This window comes from Manacus candei, unplaced genomic scaffold, assembly GCF_025592945.1.
Source record: "Manacus candei isolate 608988 ecotype Guabito, Panama unplaced genomic scaffold, ASM2559294v1 h1tg000047l, whole genome shotgun sequence".
Lineage (NCBI taxonomy): Eukaryota > Metazoa > Chordata > Aves > Passeriformes > Pipridae > Manacus > Manacus candei.
This window is the reverse complement of record NW_026138095.1, coordinates 206,661-226,361: the sequence shown is the minus strand read 5'-3', so window position 1 is coordinate 226,361 and position 19,701 is coordinate 206,661. Positions and strand designations below refer to the sequence as shown.

General features: G+C 44.5%; 2 protein-coding genes and 1 long non-coding RNA gene across 4 annotated transcripts; 1 reads left to right on the top strand and 2 right to left on the bottom strand.

The window, feature by feature from the left end:
• Nucleotides 1–323: 323 nt before the first annotated feature.
• Nucleotides 324–8,189, bottom strand: RFNG (RFNG O-fucosylpeptide 3-beta-N-acetylglucosaminyltransferase). Its single transcript, XM_051797779.1, has 8 exons — nt 7,797–8,189; nt 6,942–6,990; nt 6,346–6,448; nt 5,812–5,965; nt 4,747–4,835; nt 4,491–4,656; nt 3,088–3,173; nt 324–2,858 (listed from the first exon to the last, which is right to left on the bottom strand). The coding sequence occupies exons 1-8, from the start codon at nt 8,172–8,174 to the stop codon at nt 2,792–2,794; spliced, it is 1,092 nt and encodes a 363-aa protein (XP_051653739.1). The 5' UTR covers nt 8,175–8,189; the 3' UTR covers nt 324–2,791.
• Nucleotides 8,190–8,357: 168 nt separating this feature from the next.
• Nucleotides 8,358–18,432, top strand: GPS1 (G protein pathway suppressor 1). 2 transcript variants are annotated; one of them, XM_051797770.1, is made up of 14 exons: nt 8,358–8,464; nt 10,606–10,698; nt 11,035–11,216; nt 12,003–12,167; nt 12,352–12,487; nt 12,639–12,716; nt 13,036–13,096; nt 13,497–13,582; nt 14,050–14,144; nt 15,268–15,373; nt 15,731–15,811; nt 15,939–16,076; nt 16,315–16,449; nt 17,179–18,432. In XM_051797770.1, exons 1-14 carry the CDS (start codon nt 8,432–8,434, stop codon nt 17,251–17,253), a joined length of 1,464 nt encoding a protein of 487 aa, XP_051653730.1. In that variant the 5' UTR covers nt 8,358–8,431; the 3' UTR covers nt 17,254–18,432. The 2 variants fall into 2 exon arrangements, with proteins under 2 accessions (XP_051653730.1, XP_051653731.1); XM_051797771.1 differs by having other exon boundaries at nt 8,417–8,449.
• LOC127475726 (uncharacterized) lies at nt 18,225–19,642 on the bottom strand. The gene is made up of 2 exons (XR_007906310.1): nt 19,547–19,642; nt 18,225–19,450 (listed from the first exon to the last, which is right to left on the bottom strand). It is a non-coding gene; the product is annotated as an uncharacterized LOC127475726 (long non-coding RNA).
• Nucleotides 19,643–19,701: the final 59 nt, after the last annotated feature.

The following is a 19,701-nucleotide window of genomic DNA, read 5'->3' as shown; positions in this document are numbered from 1 at the left end:
CACCTTGAGCGTCCACAGTAAACCAGGCTTTTTAGCGGCTGATGAAAAAGACCTGCCTACTCTACCCATTCGAATTTGCTGATGTAAGATGACAATAATTAATGTCCTCCTTATCTCAATTTTTTTGACTTTGTTAATTATCATTTGGAAGGATTCTTCTCATCCATATTTGCTCTCCCACCCACCCAAATAATTTATCTCCCGTGCTTTTTGGCCATTGGCATGACATGAGCCTGACAGAAGGCTTCAGATTTCCAGATTAGAGGGTTTATGGTCCATTTTTTGTATAGAACGCATGTGAAGAAACATGACAAAACAAAGCCTTTGACATATTTAAATATTTATTTTGTAGAACCACTTTATGTATGAAAAAGCAGTTTTATTAAAAAGCTGCGTCCTGATAGATCCACACAGCTTACTGTATTCTCAAGACAAGAAACCGTGGAAGGAGCCTGAACACACCAAACAGTTCCCTACTGCCTTGCAGGAGAACATGGTCCTTTTTAAGTTCCATAAACACCCTCCCCACTTTGAGGGCACCGCCTCTTTGGCACACCTATTTTAGGTTGACCAGTGACCACAATGTGAAACTTCTACTTAGTTTTGCTGCCATCAGTATGAGGTGTTGTAATTTTTTAACTGCAGTTTGCCATACAACTGCCACCCAGTCCATGCTGCCTGTGTTACCTTACAAGAGGCTGCTTCCAGTGGAAGGGGAAGAAAAGCTCCAACAGAAGAATTCAGAATCAGTGCTTGAAGACAAAATCGCCTCAAGAGCTCATGAAGTTTCATTTTTCTGCTACAGGAGGTTAAAAAGAAGAACCTAACAAGTGTTTTAAAAAAATTATATAGATACCAGGAATCTCCAGAGCTATTAATGACCAATCATTAAACCACAGGGGGCCTCAGTTCTAGTCAGCAGAAGATCTAATAAGGAGGCAGAACCTACTGTTCCTCAAGTCCTCCTCTGTTTTCTGTGCCAGGCACACCTGTAACACCGACAGCCCGTTATGGAACAGTCGCTGTGCTGGCTGGATTTTGAGCCAATTCCCTGCAGCATTCTTATTCCCATACCTCACAGTCACCTTAGGACATATGAGAGAAAGGAAAAATATAAGAAGGAACTGCAGGACTGTAACAGAAGTCAGCTTGTTTCTTCCTCAGTAGAACTGAGTAGAACATGCAAAGAGGACAAAGTACTGAGGTAAAAGCTGAAAGTTTTGTGTTAAAAAGCAGAATGCAGGAAACAGTATATTTCAGAAGGCTGACACCTTTGCTAAATGGCATCATAGAATACACTGCAGGCATTTGTCAGGAAGTTCAGTAACTAGCTGAAGCCCACAGTACAGCTGAGCACAGCTGTTTAGAAATCTGAAACTTCTGCTAGGTCTGCATTCTAGCCAGCAATCATAGTTCCAGATCATACACTGTAATTCCATTATTCTCCCCTTAATTCAGCCTTAGATTCTAGCACTAAACCAGCAAGTATTTTTCGAAGAGTTTGAAAGAATGAACAGTGATTTTGCAAAGTCATTTTTCATGCTGTTCTTCAGGTCAGGTGGGGATTGCACATGGCCAAAGTCTGGGCTAACAGGAAAGTAAACATATGGAGCCCCGTTCCTTGCACTTACAAAACTGTTTACTTTCTTTAAAAAGCAGCAGCAGATGATACTGCTACAGCACTGAACTTCTGCCTCTGTGTGAATGAGCACATTCATAATGTGCTCCTTTAAGTGACTGGATGAACTATTTATCAAAACATTAAGGAATAAAAATAAGCACTGATCTTGACCTTATGTTAATTGGAAGATTATTTGAAGAAGCTGGAGTAACCATGGTCATACAATTAAAGGTCCTCAAATGACACCATCAAGACCTTCCTCAGCACATTGCAGCTATCTAGCATTTCTCCTCTCTCAGACAGCTTCAGAAACAGGGCGTGTTTTGGCAGCCCAAGTTGTGCCAGCTCATGCGACCAACTACAGGCAATGTGGCAGAATGATTACCATCTTGTCTGGCAAATATTCTTCAGTATCAAACATCAAGGGAATAGTCTCGGACCTGGCAGACCACCATCATAATCAGCCACTGCAGTTCCGTTGGCAGGCGAGCCAGGTCTGACAATCACCTCCACAGGAGGTACACATGGACAACAGGGGAGGATGTGCACTGTAAGCAACTCTTATCCAGTCCTGAGTAAGCTTACCCTTACACAGAGTTTTCTCATTACAAGGGCTTTCAGCCTCGTTTACCTTAGTGATTCCAGGATTTCTGTATCTAAGAACAGACCCTATTCTGGCCCACGGGTGGAGTTTTAATCTAGCAGGCCAAAGAAGCTCTTAAATAATTCTGTTCCCAAGAAAGATGAGTGAAAACTTCCCCTCTCTTGTCACCATGGGGACTACAGACTGCTCTAGCACTCCAGCTTCAAGACAATGGCTTCTAAAAGCCCCTAAGGGCAGTAAGAAGGGTCTCACTCCCAGTACTGCATTTGCCTCAGATGTGCCCAAGCACAGGTTCACATGACATCAGAAGAAAGTGTGAAGTGACTTGTACACACAGCACTGTGGTCATCTTACGAAAAACCACCGGACAAAAGAACAAAGATTCTCCCTGGAATGTTCCACGCTGCAGCTGAACAAACCACACCTTATTGCTTTTCTAAACAGTCTGTCTATCTCCTTTGTAGATAACACTGGTTGTCTCCCAGAAGAAGAATAAAACCACCAAAAAAGTCCACCACAACTCCTGCAAACTAGGTAATATACAGGTGTCAGTGGCTGGTCAAGAATTATGACATCTTCTTAGCAGGGCACCAAACAGTGTCAGGATAAAGCAGACAATGGACAGATTTAAACCTATGGGGGGCAAAAAAAAAGACAGTATTAGATTGGAATTCTCCATACATGGAACATACTAGCATTGGGTGTGCAGCAGTCTGACGGAGCAGAGAGGGTGGATTTACCCACTTCCAGCACAGCAACAAGAGCTGACAAGAGAAAATAACCCCACTAGTGAGTCTGATCATCTGACAGATGATAAACATGAACAAGGTAGGGAGATCTTGTTTTGGAAGTGGACACTCACCGGGTTGGATCTTGCTGAAGGCCAAACACTCCTCCCACACTCACGACATTGTGTTTGTTCTCAGGGTCCCCGTAACTCAAGGTTACCTGTAAAAACAAATAAATATTTCAAAATGGTAACACTAATACAGAAAAACAGAGTGGAGGTAGCAAGGTTATTAGCGAGGTACCAAGAAAGTCTCCAAGAATGCTGATTAATCTGAACATGGATCACATTTGGAGGACAGTCATTAGTTTTGACATAAGCAATGTTGGCATTGAACTGCACTAAAGGCAATGTGGGAGAATACACAGAGGATCTGAAAGTTGCATTGCCCTGAAGGATGAGTTCCCACTGTAAGCTTTGTGAGGACATTAATCCTGCTCCTGTCTGTACCTTCACTAAATAACACATGTTCATCCTCACCAGACATTGCCTGAAGTCTGCAATAGCAATGTTTTAGTATAGAGGGAAAATAGAAACATTTGCACGTTAAACGGCATGCAAAGGACTGCCATGTGAAAAACCTGGAACACAATTTAGATGTATGGAACCTCAGTTCAGTGCTATTCTTCCACACAAGCACTGTATTAAGAAATTTTCAGGTGCTTTCTAATTGGACATTTCCCAGATTTCGGGTTAGCAGTTACCATCTCAGGGAACCAGTGATCACCAATGAAACACAATATTAGGCCTACGGTCCAACTCACTAACATGAAGGAGATTACATCACAGTGGAATTTGGCCCCAAGTGCACATTTCTGCTGCCTAATACAATTGCCAGGAAAATATAACCAAGCAGCTTGCAGGGGCAAAAAAGCACTCCCGTTCTCTCATGGTGCCAAGCAGCATGAGGCAGGCAACGCTGCTGGATGGCTTTGTGGCTCCATCTGCTGCCCAGGAGGAAAAACATATCCCAGCAATTATAAAACTACTTGATTTTTCCTAAGAAACATTCATTTTCTTGAGGTTCAGGCAAATTATTCTTAAAAATGATCGAACATTTAACTTTGTCTTAGCTATTGAAGAAGTACTTGCTATAGCTGCCTTTTTGAACAGCATGAATTAAGACTGAGACTTTGTTAGGCAAAACCAGGAAGACTATTTAGCAAACTAAACATTGCCTCCTTCTACACTTGCTGCTACTGCCACTCACAGAAAGTCAGGGCTTAGAAGAAGATGGGAAATACTCTATTTAGACTCCAGGTAGCATAATGTGTCCCCAAAGGAGGGGACAGCCATATGACCTAGTTGGCTAGGATGAAAGTGTGCTTTTTACCTAAATGAAGGACTTGGGCAGAACACAGCTCTGAGTGAGTCTGCAGACATCCTTCTTTGCTGAAGAGTGCTACATCTATGCAGAGTACTCTTTCTGATCAGACTGAGGTGTAATTATAAGGATAAGACATGAGGCACAGCCCTACCTGCTGCAACACAGACTCGCCTTGTAGTCTCTGCAGATTTTCCAGGTGGGAATGGAACAACGGGCTGTGCAGCAGCTTTACCTCCAGCAGCCCTTCAATGATGTAGCCAATGGTGCAGTCGTCAGGAAGACGCACCCTTTCTGCAGTACTGATGAAGTTGCCCAGGCTGTGAGACAGAGTGTGGGAGACAAGAGAAAATGTGTTTTAAAGCCTCCCAAACATTTATCAATGGAGCTCAGCTAGGAACAGTGCTTACCTGGCCCAGGGACTCATCTTCAAGGCAAGACCTCTGCTGATACAGAACCCTGCTCCACCTGTGGCAAACCAGAATTTCACGGTTGTCTTCTGAAGAGCAACAAGAAAAAAACACACAGTAATTAATGATAATCAGCTTTTCCCATTTGGCTGGGCAGGGAAGGGAACTTGAAATTCTATTGGATATCACATACTGCACTTGCCAAAACAAGGCTACAGACGAATCCCTGTTTGTTTAGGCTGCTGAAAGCCTAGCTAGCTGTTCTCTCAAATGAAACTCTATCTTGGAACAGACAGCAGATGAACCATCAAATTAGCATACTGCAGGTAGCACACATGAAATGGAAAACTATAGTCCCACTCCTACCCGATTCCATCTGTCCCCTGGTCATTCTAGCCAAGGGTCACAGCCAGCTCAGTGCTCCTGAGGATATCAAAGGTGGTCAATTATACACTTGGCTGCACCTCCAAGGAGACTATTTTGTTGTGCAGTCTTCCCTAACAAGCTATTTCATAAATGAATTTCTGGCTAGTGGATTGATTTATCTTTAGACCTGTCGGTACAGGTGGCCTGCTTAGGACTTGTCCTTTAGCATGTGTATCTTGTGATTGAGATATGTTTGCTTCCAGTTCTTGGAAGCCTACTAACCATTTGGAACTAGAAATGCTTTATTTATCTAGAAAGCCTTTGTCACCCATCTGAGGTTGGTTCAAGATGATGACAATGTGACACTGCACTCAAAACAAACAAACAGAAAAACCCCTCAACTCCAACTCAAACTCCCAAGCCCTACAACAAGGAACACTGCCCCATAACCTAAAGGAAAAGGAAGAGTCAACGTGGGGAGGCCCTACTTAGCTTAGTGTGAGGGATATCACAACATCTATGAGTAAAGGAACAGATACAGACACCCACCCAGCCCCCTGCCTCCGAAAATGACCAGTGCCAGGTTCACTTCCTGCAGATTAAATCACTTGGGTTTATGGGGGAATCCTATGAACTGTCAAGGTTTTAAAGGCTTAGAAAGTCAGGATGTCTCTCAGACAAATTGTAAAGTTTGCTTACTGATCCATCACTTTGGACATGATCAGCTGCTTCGATGGGATGGTCTAGACTCGGTCGCCCCACATAGACATCCTGGCTGTGTGAGAAGGCAGACAGGAGATGCAGGAGAGTCCGAGGGTTCACATAGTTGTCATCGTCCACATGGCAAAACCATCTTCACACGAAACAGAACAAGAAGTTACAGGGACAAAGAAATGAGCTACAGGTCTACAACTGAGACTCAGTCTTTCAGGCTTTGGAGCAGGAAGTATTTCTTTTTGCCCTAAATTACAGATTTGGAAAGCTGAAAGCACCCACAGATGCTAATTCTGTAAAGAGGCTGAAAAGAATAACCCCTTTAGATCATAATCTTTTCCACCTTCCAAATGATGCTTGTTTAAAAACACTGCTTCATGCTGTGCTCCCTTCCATGCACTCATCCCTACATTTTAGCTAAGACTGCATTCCTTACTGGAGCAGAGATGGTTACTCAAGTTTCCTGTGAACACAGAACTGGAAGAAGCAAAGTCAATCACAACAATGTGTTTCACCTACTTTTGCCCAGATTCCAGGAATTTATCGTATTCCACAGACATCTTGCAGCAGAGAGCTTGCCGAGTATGGACAGCAGAACAGTTGGTGTTGATCATATGATCGCCTGGAAAAATAAAGACCAGCCCTTTCAGGTTTGTGAAACGTGTAGTCCAAAAAGGACCACAAAAGAAGTGCACCTTTGGCACTAATCCTGTACATCTGAGGTGCATATAGTGCATACATGGAGAGCAAACTGCAGGACAGGCAGGACTCACAGGTTATGCATCTGGCATGCAAGCTGCAGAGGTCATAAAATTGTGTGAGTGCACAAAAATGAGGGCATATACACAGTGCCATAAGACTGTGTGCAAAGGAAATACCTAGTATAACTCTAAGACCACATAGACTTAAGCTTACTAACAAGGAGAAAGTGGATGCAAAGGTGAACCCAGTATTCAGGAAGTTCCAGGCATCCTGCTCAGGGGGCAAGCAGGGAGAAGTTTTCTCCATCTTAACTTCCCTAACTGCTTATACAGCATGAAATAAGAACTTCTAGGAAGAGTATGAAAGAAACAAAACTCACAACAGATAGCATGCACCTAGGCTACACAGCTCACCTGCTTTCAGGCGTAGCTCCTGATCCTCCCAGTCTGTGAATATAAATGTCTGTGGGAGACAAAAATGGTGTGTCTACATTTGAGAATTTCAGAAACTAATTTAAAGCTTGTTCAGTTGCAGTCAGAATTCGGAATGTTATGTCTGTTTTGGCTTGTTTCACAGTAGCCACTGGAGTGGGGAGAGACAGCTCCAGCAACTTCAACCCCTACCTTATTTGTTAAGTTTTTTCATTGCAAGCCAGAAAATTGTCATTTCAATACAGCATCCTATAACTTACTCTTCTAGTCTCAGGGCACAGATAACCAATTTCCAGATAGAAATGACCTTGATCTTTTTTGGTAGTACCTCCTCTCTCTGGCTGGGAGTCATCCACAGCTACCGAATAGATTAAAAGGACAGAATGCAAGTCAGGGTGGGAAGTGGCAGGTGGCAACACTGTCCTGTCCCATCTGCTAGACCAAACTGCCTTACTGTGCTTCAATGGGCTGAAATTCTGAAACAAGGGAACTACTTTTATGTTGTTCCACAGTAAAACGTAAGCGGCTGAACTTTTTGGTCCAAAATAGTGGTTTAGATGCATCAGCACTAGGGTTCTTTCACTCTTGCGTAGCCTTTTTCACAGTCATACACAAATCAGCAAATTACGTCTGCTTGGACCACCGATGCCAGACTGCAGCTAAGTAGCTTAATCAACAACGCCTCTTTAGAGAAGGAATCGTTTAGACGACGTCCCTCAGTCCTAAAAGGAAATCTGCTTTTAACGCACGCTTTTTAACAGCCGGTGAAAAAGGGCAGCAGCCGCCCTGGCACACGCAGGGTGGAAGCTCCTGTCCCCGCCCGCCGCGAGGCCTCACCTGTCCCCGCGCCTGGGAGATCCAGGTTTGGAGGAGCAAGTCCAGCCGGCTCTTGTGGTACTTCCTCGTGGTCTTCACCGCGATGAAGATATCCTTCAGCTCCAGCGCCTCCCTGGCAGGGCCCGCGGCAGCGCCGGGGCGGCCCCTGCGCGCAGGCTGCGGGCTGCCCACGAGGCCTCGGCCACGGCCACCCGCGCCGGGCCCGCTAGAGCTCGCAGGGCCCGGCCGGTGCGGCGAGGCGGCGCTGGGCCCGGCGGCGGGCGGGGCGCGGGGCGCGGGCGGGCGCTGCCCCCGCGGCAGCAGCAGCAGCAGGAGCGCGGCGGCGCCCAGGGACAGCAGGACCCCGGCCCTGCGCAGCCCCAGGCAAGGGCCGCTCATGCTGTAGCCCCGCGGGCCCCCGCCGCACGGCGCGGCCGCCTCATGGCCCCGCGGGCGGGCGGCCTCGCGCTCCGGGAGGTGGCGGCGGCCCCGCGCAGGGACCGCCCGGAGGTTGCCGCGCCGCCGCCGCGGGGCCGAGCGGGGCCGCGGCCCCTTTAAGAGCTTCACCTGTCGGACGCGGCCCGGCGGCGGCGCGCGGCCCGGAAGCGGAAACGGGGCGGGCGGGGCGGGAGCCGGAAGCGGCGGCCGAGGGGACGATGCCGCTGCCCGTCCAGGTCTTTAACTTGCAGGTAACGGGGCAGCCGCGCCCCTCGGCCCGTACCCGCGCGGTCCGGCCCCGCCGCGTTCCGCGCACCTCCCGCGCAAGGTCCGGCATCCTGGCCCGGCCGCGGCCGCCGCGGGCGCGCTGTGGCCTTCCCCGTCGACTCCGCGGGAAGGGGCCGCTGTCGGCAGGCCCTGGGCCCTCGCTCGCCCTTCCGTCGGGTCCGGCTGTGTCCCTTCCGCCGCCGTTGGCGACGAGGAACCCTCAGCCGAGCGTCATGCGGTCCCCGCCGCGGCCCCGCGCTCGGGTCCCGCGCTGTGCGCGCCGTAGGCAGGGCCGAGGCTCTCGAGGAGGGCGTGGTGAGGCTGCCGGTGAGGAGGACTTGAGAGTCTGCAGTGCAGGGGAGAGCCCTGGGAGCCCTGAGGGGTCGGTGACGCTCGGTACCTGCGCAGGCGATCCTTTGCGGGTTCTCTGTCCGGGCACGGGCTTGTGGGAAGTGAGGCACAGGATGAGGGACAGTTCAGCTTCCAGCTCTGCCTCTTGGTCAGTGACAGGTCTGTACTGAACCCCCCTCCAGCAGTTGGTCACTCCTCTTCCTCCGGAGTACAGCAGGCGACTTCAGCTCGAGTGCCAGTGAAAGGCCTGGTGAGGTGCCTTCAACAGGGTGCCTACTACGGTAGGCTTACACAGCCTAAACAAAGCAACCCTAGCACTTAGTGTTTATGATATGAGAAAAAAGATAAGGGAGATAAAAATGGAAAAAGTAATGGTCTCAACTTATGGTGACTTAACTATTTTTATACACGTTTTTCCTGAGTTGTGATCTAGACAATAAAACTTTTCTTTGCACCCTCTCTCCCTTTCTTTCATGGAAAGATTATTATACTAGGAAACAAACTTTTACATACTTCACTTGCTTTTGCTTCAGATTTTGGGCAATTCCACATCAGTGTCGAGATATGTGTGTATTTGGTATGTACCAGTTTGTGAAAGAATAAACAGGCTGTGAGTGAATGTAATTTTTAGACTTAGGAAATCTGGATCTGCCCTGTTCCTTCTCACAGAAAAACTCCAAAAAAAGAAACCATCAACCCAATCAAAAAAAAAAAGTCAATTTTTGATTTCTTAACAGACAGCAAAGTTAATAAAAACATGGAAACAATTTGGTGTTGATGGAAGCAAGGTGGTTGGCATTTCTGTCTTTTCTGAGATCCAGTTGTGTAATTTACACCAAATCAAGTGTATAATAATATAATATACAATATAATTGTATAATATCTGCACTAAATCAGCACTTTATAAGACATTCAGCTTGGTTTTCCTCAATTTAAATGGATAATTCCTAGGAGGAATGTTCATTACACTTTAACTAGGAGGAGGCAAAGAATTTACTGCCACCAAACCAGCTTCGTTTGTGGCATGGGGTGGCTGGTCTTGCCTGGGACACGCACACAGGGGCTGTAACGGTGCTGCTGGGCTGAGGTCACTGCACTGCTGTGAGTCCTCAGGGTGTTCAAAGCAGGATATACTGGGAGAATAAAATTATGGTGTTTCTGCGAAAGAGGCTCTACGTAAGCAGACGGGCTCAGACACTACAGTAGGATAGGTTTAGCTGATGGCAGATCTCTGCAGTGTAGACAGATTGTTCCTCAGTATATGTTGGAAACTGTGAAATTGCCATTCTGCATTCTGCTCTTTTTTTTAATATTCTGAAAAGTGTAGCAGTCGTTGCCTTTTTTTCCCCCCAAAAATATTACTTTTAACCATTAAAGCAAAGCAGTTTTGAAAGGTTCTGGTGGGTTTTTTGGTACATTTTGACTTTTGAAACTTCTTGAACTGAGTGTTAATGCCTGCTCTTGCTCAAGGAAGAGAAATGGAATGTCACTTGGAATTTGGCATGCATACCTGACATACTTTGTAAAATCAGATTTATTGACCCCTTCTTGCTTGATAATCTACCAAGACAAATAAAGGGTTCTGTGTGAACGCTGAGCCGTGCTGACCAGTGGGTTGCTAGAGAAAAATCCTAAATATATCAAAAGATTGAGGAGTGCTTTTTCATTTTTAAAATTTTACATGTATTTAAGCAAGTCTTTAATAGGTTGAATCACATAGTTGTTTCCTGCTCAAATGTAATAAGCTACTTTTGACCTCCTTTTGCTATTCTAGGGTGCAGTGGAGCCCATGCAGATTGACGTAGATCCACAAGAAGATCAGCAAAATTCACCTGATATCAACTATGTGGTGGAGAACCCCACACTGGTACGTGCTCTGCTGAGGGCTGTGGGGACATTTCTTGAGTGTGGCTTCTTCCTTTAAGGATTTGGAAAAAATCCCTTTTGAAAAAAGTTAAAGCTGATTAGTCTTAACAGACGGCTGAAATTTAGAAAAGGTAATTGTAGTATACTGCATATTTCTGAGGATATTACTAATGTTTGAAGAAAGCATGGACTAATCTTACCTGATTTTTTTATTTGTCTGAGTCGTGTTGCCCTCCTTGAAGGGGTCAGGTCTGCAGGAAAACCTGTGCAGGTCACAGTGCAGTAGCCTGAGTCGGTGTGTCCAGCTCCACCTTCTGAGGCCAGGCTTTGTTGGCAGGATTTGGAGCAGTATGCATCCAGCTACTGTGGGCTGATGCGAATCGAGCGGCTGCAGTTCATTGCTGATCACTGTCCACAGCTGAGGGTGGAAGCTCTCAAGATGGCTCTGTCATTTGTCCAGAGAACTTTCAATGTTGATGTGTATGAAGAAATCCACAGAAAGCTGTCTGAGGCCACCAGGTACTAAGAAGTCATGGGAATATGGGGAGCTTTCCTGAAAGGGTTTAAACTGATGTGCCACAGTGGAAGACTTTGCATGAAATACCACAGTGTTCCTTATGGAAATTGCCTTTGCCCTTAGAATTTTATAGCAATGGAATGTGTGTTCAGGCATAAGGTTCTCATGCTTTTTTAAAAGATAAAGCACAGAAATCTTAGTGGTTTTAAAAGCTGCAGGTAGATATTGAGTTGAGTTTAGTCCATGCAACTGCTTCAAATATTAATGAACATAGTTGTTTTTCCTTAGGTAGATTATGGTGACGAAACCTCTTTTATATGATTTTGTGGTCATAAGTTAAACCTAATCTAACTCTTTGCCTTGTTTTGGTTTGTTTTTAACTTTTTCCCCCTCTAACAACAGGTTTGCTCTTGAGAATAGCCATTGACACCTGAACTTATCCATCTACATTTCTTATCTTTGCATTATTTTTGTTGCTATGTCTATTTGATGATTTCTTGTCTGTTTTGCCCTGGGAATCTTTAGCGTGTGTGTGTGACAGTACGTTCATCCTAAGATCATAGGATAATTTTGAGAAGTCTTTGTAAACATCTGTGATGCTTATGTTACTGTTTGTACTGGAAATCTTATCAATCTTTTTCTTTTTTCCCCACTATCCTTGTTTTCTCTTTGGTGATCTATTTTGTGTATGCAGTACTGTTTGTTAGGGTAGCAGTGCCAGGCACTTAGCAGACCTCTGTTTTGAAAAGTTTGCAGCCTAACATTAAGCTCTGTTCAAATGCTTTCAGAGAACTGCAGAATACACCTGATGCTGTCCCCGATAGTGGAATTGAACCCCCTCCTCTTGACACAGCTTGGGTCGAAGCTACGCGCAAAAAAGCTCTTCTTAAACTGGAGAAACTTGACACAGATCTGAAAAATTACAAAGGGAACTCCATCAAGGAGAGTATCAGGTGAGATGCAGAAGGCTCTGCTGGAGCAAGAAAGAGCATTTTACTCCTCCATACACTTAACACAGGATGTTAACTAAGGCATTCAGTGCCTTAGGTCAGTGTGTTGAGTTACTTGATTGGAACAAACTGACTTTGTCCCTTTCTGAGCACCCAGTTCATTGGTGTTTTAATTCCTGTGCTCCAGGAGAGGCCATGATGACTTAGGTGATCATTATCTGGATTGTGGGGACCTCAGCAATGCTCTCAAGTGTTACTCACGAGCCCGTGATTACTGCACCAGTGCTAAACATGTCATCAACATGTGTCTCAATGTCATCAAGGTAGGAGGGTTTGCAGGAAATGGTATTTGGTTCTTTCTGATACCTGCTGCGACGTCCCCCCATACTTTGGTCTTGTGTCTGCAATGATGAGGCTTATCTAAGGAACCCCGTTTATCCATGGCTACCCCACGTTGTTTCTGGCTCTTTACAGGTCAGTGTCTACCTCCAGAATTGGTCTCATGTTCTGAGCTACGTAAGCAAGGCTGAGTCTACACCAGAGATTGCAGAAGTAAGCTCCTGCTTTATAACTTGCATGAGTTTTCCCTTTGTTTTCTGTTTCCAAAATTTGTAAAGCAGTTTCTTCCTTTCCCCCTTTTTGACTTGCTCCATATAAGACTTCCTCCTCAGCTGCTATACTATTCCTGACTCATGGTAAAAACAGATACTTCCCATCCTCAGTTCTTACCATATTTCCTAGACAAATAAGATGAAGTTATCTTGCCATTGAGATTTGCAAGTTAATTATTAGGATAAAATATCCTGAGGACACTTTTAAGCAAAAAAGTTTTTGTACTGCTTGCTCACTACTGCTTTGTTTTATGCTTTAGCAAAGAGGAGAAAGAGACAGCCAGACACAAGCAATTCTCACCAAACTGAAATGTGCAGCAGGTGAGCGAGTCCTTCAGCTTCCTGGATGGTTTGCCTGTCTTTCTGCTTGTTAGCTGTCCATAGGGCTCTTGGGCAACAGTGTGGGCTTGGCTTATTTTTTCTCTCAATTTGACACACTTTTTATTTCTGCACTAGACATCCAAAATGTAATGAAGCTGATGAGATAGAACTGCTGGCTGTTTTTTGCCTTCTCTTTTTTCTCCCTGAGTTTCTTCAGAGAGGATACCAGTGTGAGTCAATGTAGCTCAAGGGATGCTTGATACAGTCTGAGGATCTTGTTTTACTTCAGTAGTGAGGGCACTAGCAACCATATGGGGGCCTCTCCTACTTTCCAGACTTTGCAATTTCTCCTAATTTGTATACTATCATAAACAAAGGACTAACTTTTTCTGGTTCCTAGGCTTGGCCGAACTAGCTGCCCGGAAGTACAAACAAGCAGCAAAGTGCTTCTTGTTGGCATCATTTGATCACTGTGATTTCCCTGAGGTGAGGACCAAGAGGGAGCTCTGTGCAGGTCTTGGGGGGGATGTAACTCTTCTAAGTATTAGGTTGTAAAATTCAGTTATTGTAGTTATTCTTGCAGCACTCCTGTATAGTTTGTGGTGCAGTGCACCTTGCTGGTTGGTTGGTTTGTTTAACAAAAAGTCTCTGTTCTTGGGTTCTCTAAATGTTCTACTCTAGATCGCATAGGAATTACCTGTGATATTTGTATTTTTGTGTAGCTCAATCAAAAAGCTGTTGGAATTGATGTCTGCTCTCTTAGTGGTGTCACTGCTCAGGCCCTCTCACCCCACACACTGGGTGAGAGCAAGCTGAGTGGTTCCACTGCATTTGACAAGGACTAATCCTGTCACTGAATGAAGGAAAGGCCTGGGATAGAATACTTAATACCAACCTTACGCTATTTTAGTAGTCAGTGACAGCTCTTTCTCTGTCTCTCCTTCTCCCCATAGCTGTTATCTCCCAGCAATGTGGCTGTGTATGGTGGGCTCTGTGCCCTTGCCACCTTTGACCGTCAGGAACTGCAACGAAACGTTATCTCCAGTAGGTGAGTGATGCCTTGAGTGATGTTTGTATGTACTGGACATCTTTTGGGACATGGGACTTTGATTGAGAGTAGATTCTGGCAGCAGAATAGCTTTCTCATACAGGGGAGAAAGAATCACTGAGCCTTAGTTTGGCTTTAGCATTAAGTGGTGTTTCACTGTCTAGAACACAGTGGTTAATCATAGCTGAAATTTTCATAGTATAAGTTTCCAACCCAGGTCAGATCCAGCCTCTGCACAGCCCAGTTGTCTGTCTCCATCGATGGTCCGTATCAGATATTAAATCAAAGGGACACAGCCCTTTTTCAGAGGCAGCTGTTAAGATAATTTCCTTCATGTTGCCCCTTGTTCTGGTGTATGTTAATTGTTAAAACAATTTAGTAGTTGTTAGTACACCTTGCATTGTAATCTAACTATGACATATGCAAGGTTAAGAGAGTTATGGTCTTTGGAAGAAAGTGGATATTTGTGTGTCATAGATCGAATTGCAATGGCACTGAATTCCTGTCAGCAAGGTGTATGGAAGCAGTAAATTTAAATTAATGTTGAAAAAGGGTTGTTACCGTTTTTTACAAATTGATTCATAGAGTGAGATCCCAAGGTTCAGAAGTCTGTGATGGAGAATTGGGAGTGTGCTGAGAAAGAGTGTGCATCCCAAAGATCTGCCACACTCACGATGAGTTATTTCTCTGAGATAGTGGTGTGCTTGACCTGCCTTTGGCATGCTGTACTAAACAGAGGCTGTGCTTTGAAAGGGAACACAAAGCTGACCAGTGCAGACTGCAGGGTATACACAACTGTGGCCTTCTGTTTTCTGGTGACGTATCCTGATTTTGATCTATTCACACTCATTTTTTTTGTTTTTGTGTGGACAAACACTTGTACTACTTAGTTTGACAAAAATCTCTTGCCTTCCTTCACCACAGCTCTGATGCTGTACTGCCTTTCTCTGTGTTGTAGGCTCCCAGCTGTGCTGAAATTGGGCTGTCTGGTCCGTTAGAGAGCAAATTATTGGAATCTTTAAATGATAGTGAGAGTTTGTAGCCTTACAACTTGGATTGATGAGGTTATGGGGTATTTAAGTGATGGGTTCTAATGTCTGATCACTGCCATCTTTATCTGTAGCTCCTTCAAATTGTTTTTGGAGCTGGAGCCACAGGTTCGTGACATCATTTTCAAGTTTTATGAATCTAAATATGCTTCATGCCTGAAGATGCTGGATGAGATGAAGGTGAGTTGTAGGAGAGCAGTGTAGAACAGACCCTAAAAGTTCCCTTTGCCTAGCCTTTTGTGAGAAGCAGTGATTGGCAAAAGTAGCTTCTTAGGGTGTTCGGCTCTTCTGTGTCTTCTGTTTCCTGACATGGTGAATGGAAATTGGGAGCACTTTGTTGGTAGAGGGTGACAGAAATGATAAAGGTTCTAAATATATTGCTAGTTCTTTTATTCATTCTTGTTTTATCATATTGCTTTGCAGTAGTGTAATATCCTTAAGGTTTAAGTATATACACATAAATGTTTCAGAAAATGGGAATAATATATTTTTCCAGGTTGCTTCTCAGCTTCTGATGTGTTTTATTGTTTTGCACAGGACAACCTGCTGCTGGATATGTATCTTGCACCTCATGTCAGGACACTCTATACCCAGATTCGAAATCGTGCCCTTATCCAGGTAATTGTTCCTGTCATCTCGAGAGGTGGATGAACAGGGAGATAGGCCATCTCTTTGCAATTTTTTCCCCCTGATTTTTCAGAGGATGGAGAGTACTCTTGGCAACTGAGTATTTTCTTCTTCTTAGTACTTCAGTCCCTATGTGTCGGCAGACATGCGCAAGATGGCCACTGCTTTTAACACCACAGTGGCTGCTCTGGAAGATGAACTCACTCAGCTGATTCTGGAGGGACTGATCAATGCCAGAATAGACTCGCACAGTAAGGTGAGTGCATTTCAGTCATGTGTTATGGACTGAACAGCTTTACTAAGATTAGAAACTTGCCATTCCTGAGACACTTGGAAGGTGCATTCATGTGTCAGGACTGGTGTGTTCAGCAGGGGTGAGCTGTTTGCAAACTCAGGCTCCATAAAGCCTGAGCTGTGTTCCCTGGTGCAAAGAGAGCTTCCTGCTGTGGAACCCTGGCACGGCTCCCGTGTACAGTTCTCTGTGTTGGTTACAGATTCTTTATGCTCGAGATGTTGATCAGCGCAGCACAACTTTTGAGAAATCCTTACTAATGGGCAAAGAGTTCCAGCGCCGCGCCAAGGCCATGATCCTGCGCGCGGCCGTCCTGCGCAACCAGATACACGTCAAGGTATGGCCGTGGCAAAAGGGCGCTTAGAGACACTGTTAAGGTTTTCATTTTTTTTTAACTAAAAATATAAAAGTTGATTAATTGAAGATTCTGGAGGGGAATTAATTTTATGTGTTCATGATTGGATAAATTCTTAAAATAGCAAATAGTAAATATTTAAGGAAATATATAAGGAACAAGTGTTTCTAGCCAATACATTAACCTCTTGTACAACTCAGAATGTCCTTTGAAGTTTATATGGTTGGCTTAATTCTGACTAATTCCTTTTGTCTAATTCTTGATAGACATACCTTTTATCTTATCAACAATTTGAAGTAACTTTGTTAACAGATGATGTAAAAAATGCACTAATTTTTAGGAACATTGCTTCCAGGTTGCAGTTCCAAAAGGATGCCCTTAGGGAGGATAGGCCATCTGCACAGAATGTTTTCATTTTTATAGTATATTAATACCTGTGATAACTGAATGGCAGATAGGATTAAACTGGGGCCAACAGCACCTTGTATATAGTAAATAGGCTTAAAAGTTCTGGTTTGACTTTTTTAGGAAAAGTTCTTGTGAGCTGTAGAAGTTGTAAACACAAAGCTGTCGTTATTTATCAACTAGGCGTACGCTCTCCCCCTGCTGCCATCCTGCTGTGCTTTACCTGTGCCTCCATTTGTCTCTCAGGAAGCAGGGTGTGGGATATTTGCACATCACTAATTAGGATGTGTTTTGCTCTTGTTGCAGTCTCCTCCGAGAGAAGGCAGCCAAGGGGAGCTCACTCCAGCTAACAGCCAATCCAGGATGAGCACCAATATGTGAAAAACTTCATGCACTACCAACAGAAATGGTCCCTCAGGACTGTACCCTGTGTCTCACCCACTAACTGCTGAGCTTCACAAACTGTCCCTGTCTCCCTCGCTTCTTGCTCGGATTGAGAGGGTCAGGGCTGATGGTGGATAACATGAATATTCCAATAACTTCAATTCTTCTTGAAAAGAGATTCTTTCTAAAAAAAGCATCCCTGCAATGGGTCATCATTTCGGTTTTGGTAGAACATCTTCCTCCATTCTCCTTCCACCACTCCATAAAGAGCTGTCAGGTTATTCATACAGATACTGAGTTCAGAGTTTTTCAGCTGCTATTAGTTTTCTTATTTCTAAGCTGCAAAAATAGTTGAATGGACAGGCATGATATAAGATTAATTTTGCTGGCCTGAAAGTATTGCCTTGATTTTGAGCAATGCTGAGCTTTCTGTTTTCCAGATAAACTTACAAATGCATTGCTCTCAATTATGGAGCTAGAGTTCTGATGGGAGAGATTTCCTTTGAGAAACTCTGAGTGAATTTTCACCTGCACCAGAAAATGTCATCGCTTCCATGTATTCAGTCACAGGCCTTTATTTTAGGGTTTTATGTTTACCTGCATCCAGGTTCTCTCTCTCTGGTCTCTGTTTTCAAAGACCTGTTTCCTGATGCATTTCCCACTTGTGTGTGGCCTGGCTTCGGGGTCCAGTGTTATCATAGCAGTAAATCTCTACTCATGCAAATATTACTTCTTGTCCAGTCTTACTGCCATAGTGTGTGATGGTTTCCCCACATGTGCAACAGCTGTTTCTGGTAGCATGGATAAATGCCATAAAACATGACTCAAGTCTTGTGGAAGCGCTGAAAACAGTCAGTCTGGGTGTCCAGTCTCCAGGTGCATTTATTCTGCTTTTCCTTTTATAAAGGGGTCAAATGTGGCAGCCCAGGGTGTGTGTGTGTGTGTTTTTTCGTCCTGTGTTCATGAAAGGAGATATGCACTGAATTTTCTGAAGTCACTGCAGCCTTGTATACATCTAATCCATAAGGCAAGCTGAGAATTTTGATCCAGCCCTGAGTGGTCTGGTAACTGACTACAGATGTTACTGTTAATGCGTTCATGCTTGTGTTTTTTTTTTTTTTTAATAAGTTGTTATATCTAGTGCATTAAATAGCAGGATTAAAAAGCTTCTGAGTATTTGGAGTTCTGTGTTAAAGTTGGGTTTTAGGTATTTTGTTCTCAAGGCATTGATCTTTGCTAAACTTCATGATGTTTTGTAGGCCATTGTGTCTTGCTTTCTGATCTGATTGGAGATGTAGCTTGGATAAATTGTGAAGGAACGTTCAAACAGCAAAATTCCTGTAGGAACAGTGTTCTCTCTAGGCTTTCCATGCTTTTTATGACTTAGGTGCTGAAAATGGAAGCAGTAGTTCCTGTGAGGTCTTTGGTTAAATGTCTTCCATTTTGCCATGGAAAAATTCTCCCGTGATTGAGGGGAGAACTTTGCATTGGGCATCACTGATGGCCAGTTTAGTGAGAAAGGCAGGTTGAGTTCTCGGGTAAATTGCTGTACATCCTTAGAGAAATGCAGGGAAACTACTGCAATGCCTTCTGTTCATGCAGAAGGAAAGCCTTTCAGCCCTATAATGCTGCTTAAACATTCTTGCTTTCTTCCCAAAATGGGTCACTGATATTTATAAACAAGATCTTTAAAAGATGGTTTTTGCGTCTCAGTGAAGTGCATCCTGTCAGGTGGCTCTCTGTGCTTTTACTGTATGACTGTCCCTCCCTGGAAGCTTTCTGCTGCAGGGCTCCTCGGTGGTCAGTGATGTCCTGAGCTGGCTGGAGTCTCTGCTGTCTCACTCAGCAGCTGCTCACACACGTCCCTTCGCAGCCACGCGGGGCCCACGAGGTGGACACAGCAGTTTCCAGCTCTTGCTGTGGCCCGAGGCCATTCTGTAGCTGGGGCAGAAGTGATCAGTTTTCTTCTCCCTAGACAAAAATGCTTGCAGCCTCTTCTGACCAGATCGAGCATTTCTCTTTTAGTGCTTAGTTCATTGGCATCATGGATGCTTTTGTGTAGAATTACCGGTACGTAACTCTCTCCTTTAGCCTGTGAAAGAAGCTGCTGTTGCTTTAGGATATTGCAGATGTGAGTCAGAGCTATCCAGGCATGTTTCTTCTAGACATTGTCCAATGCCTGCCTCAGTCCTGCCTGCCGGTCCCAAAACATAGAAAAAATAACAGTGTGGATATAGTTCTGGGTAACTTGTATTCAGAAGCAGTTCCACCCAGTAAAAATTATTCTTACCTGAAATTTCTAAATAATTTCCCAAGTAATAAATAGGAAAATGGTAACTAACATAGATGGGATTTTCAGTGATTCCCTGTGACCACCAAGGCCATTCAGTGGATGAAGTTTTGTGGGATGCAGCATGTCAGTATGTCTTAAGATATGATCAGAGG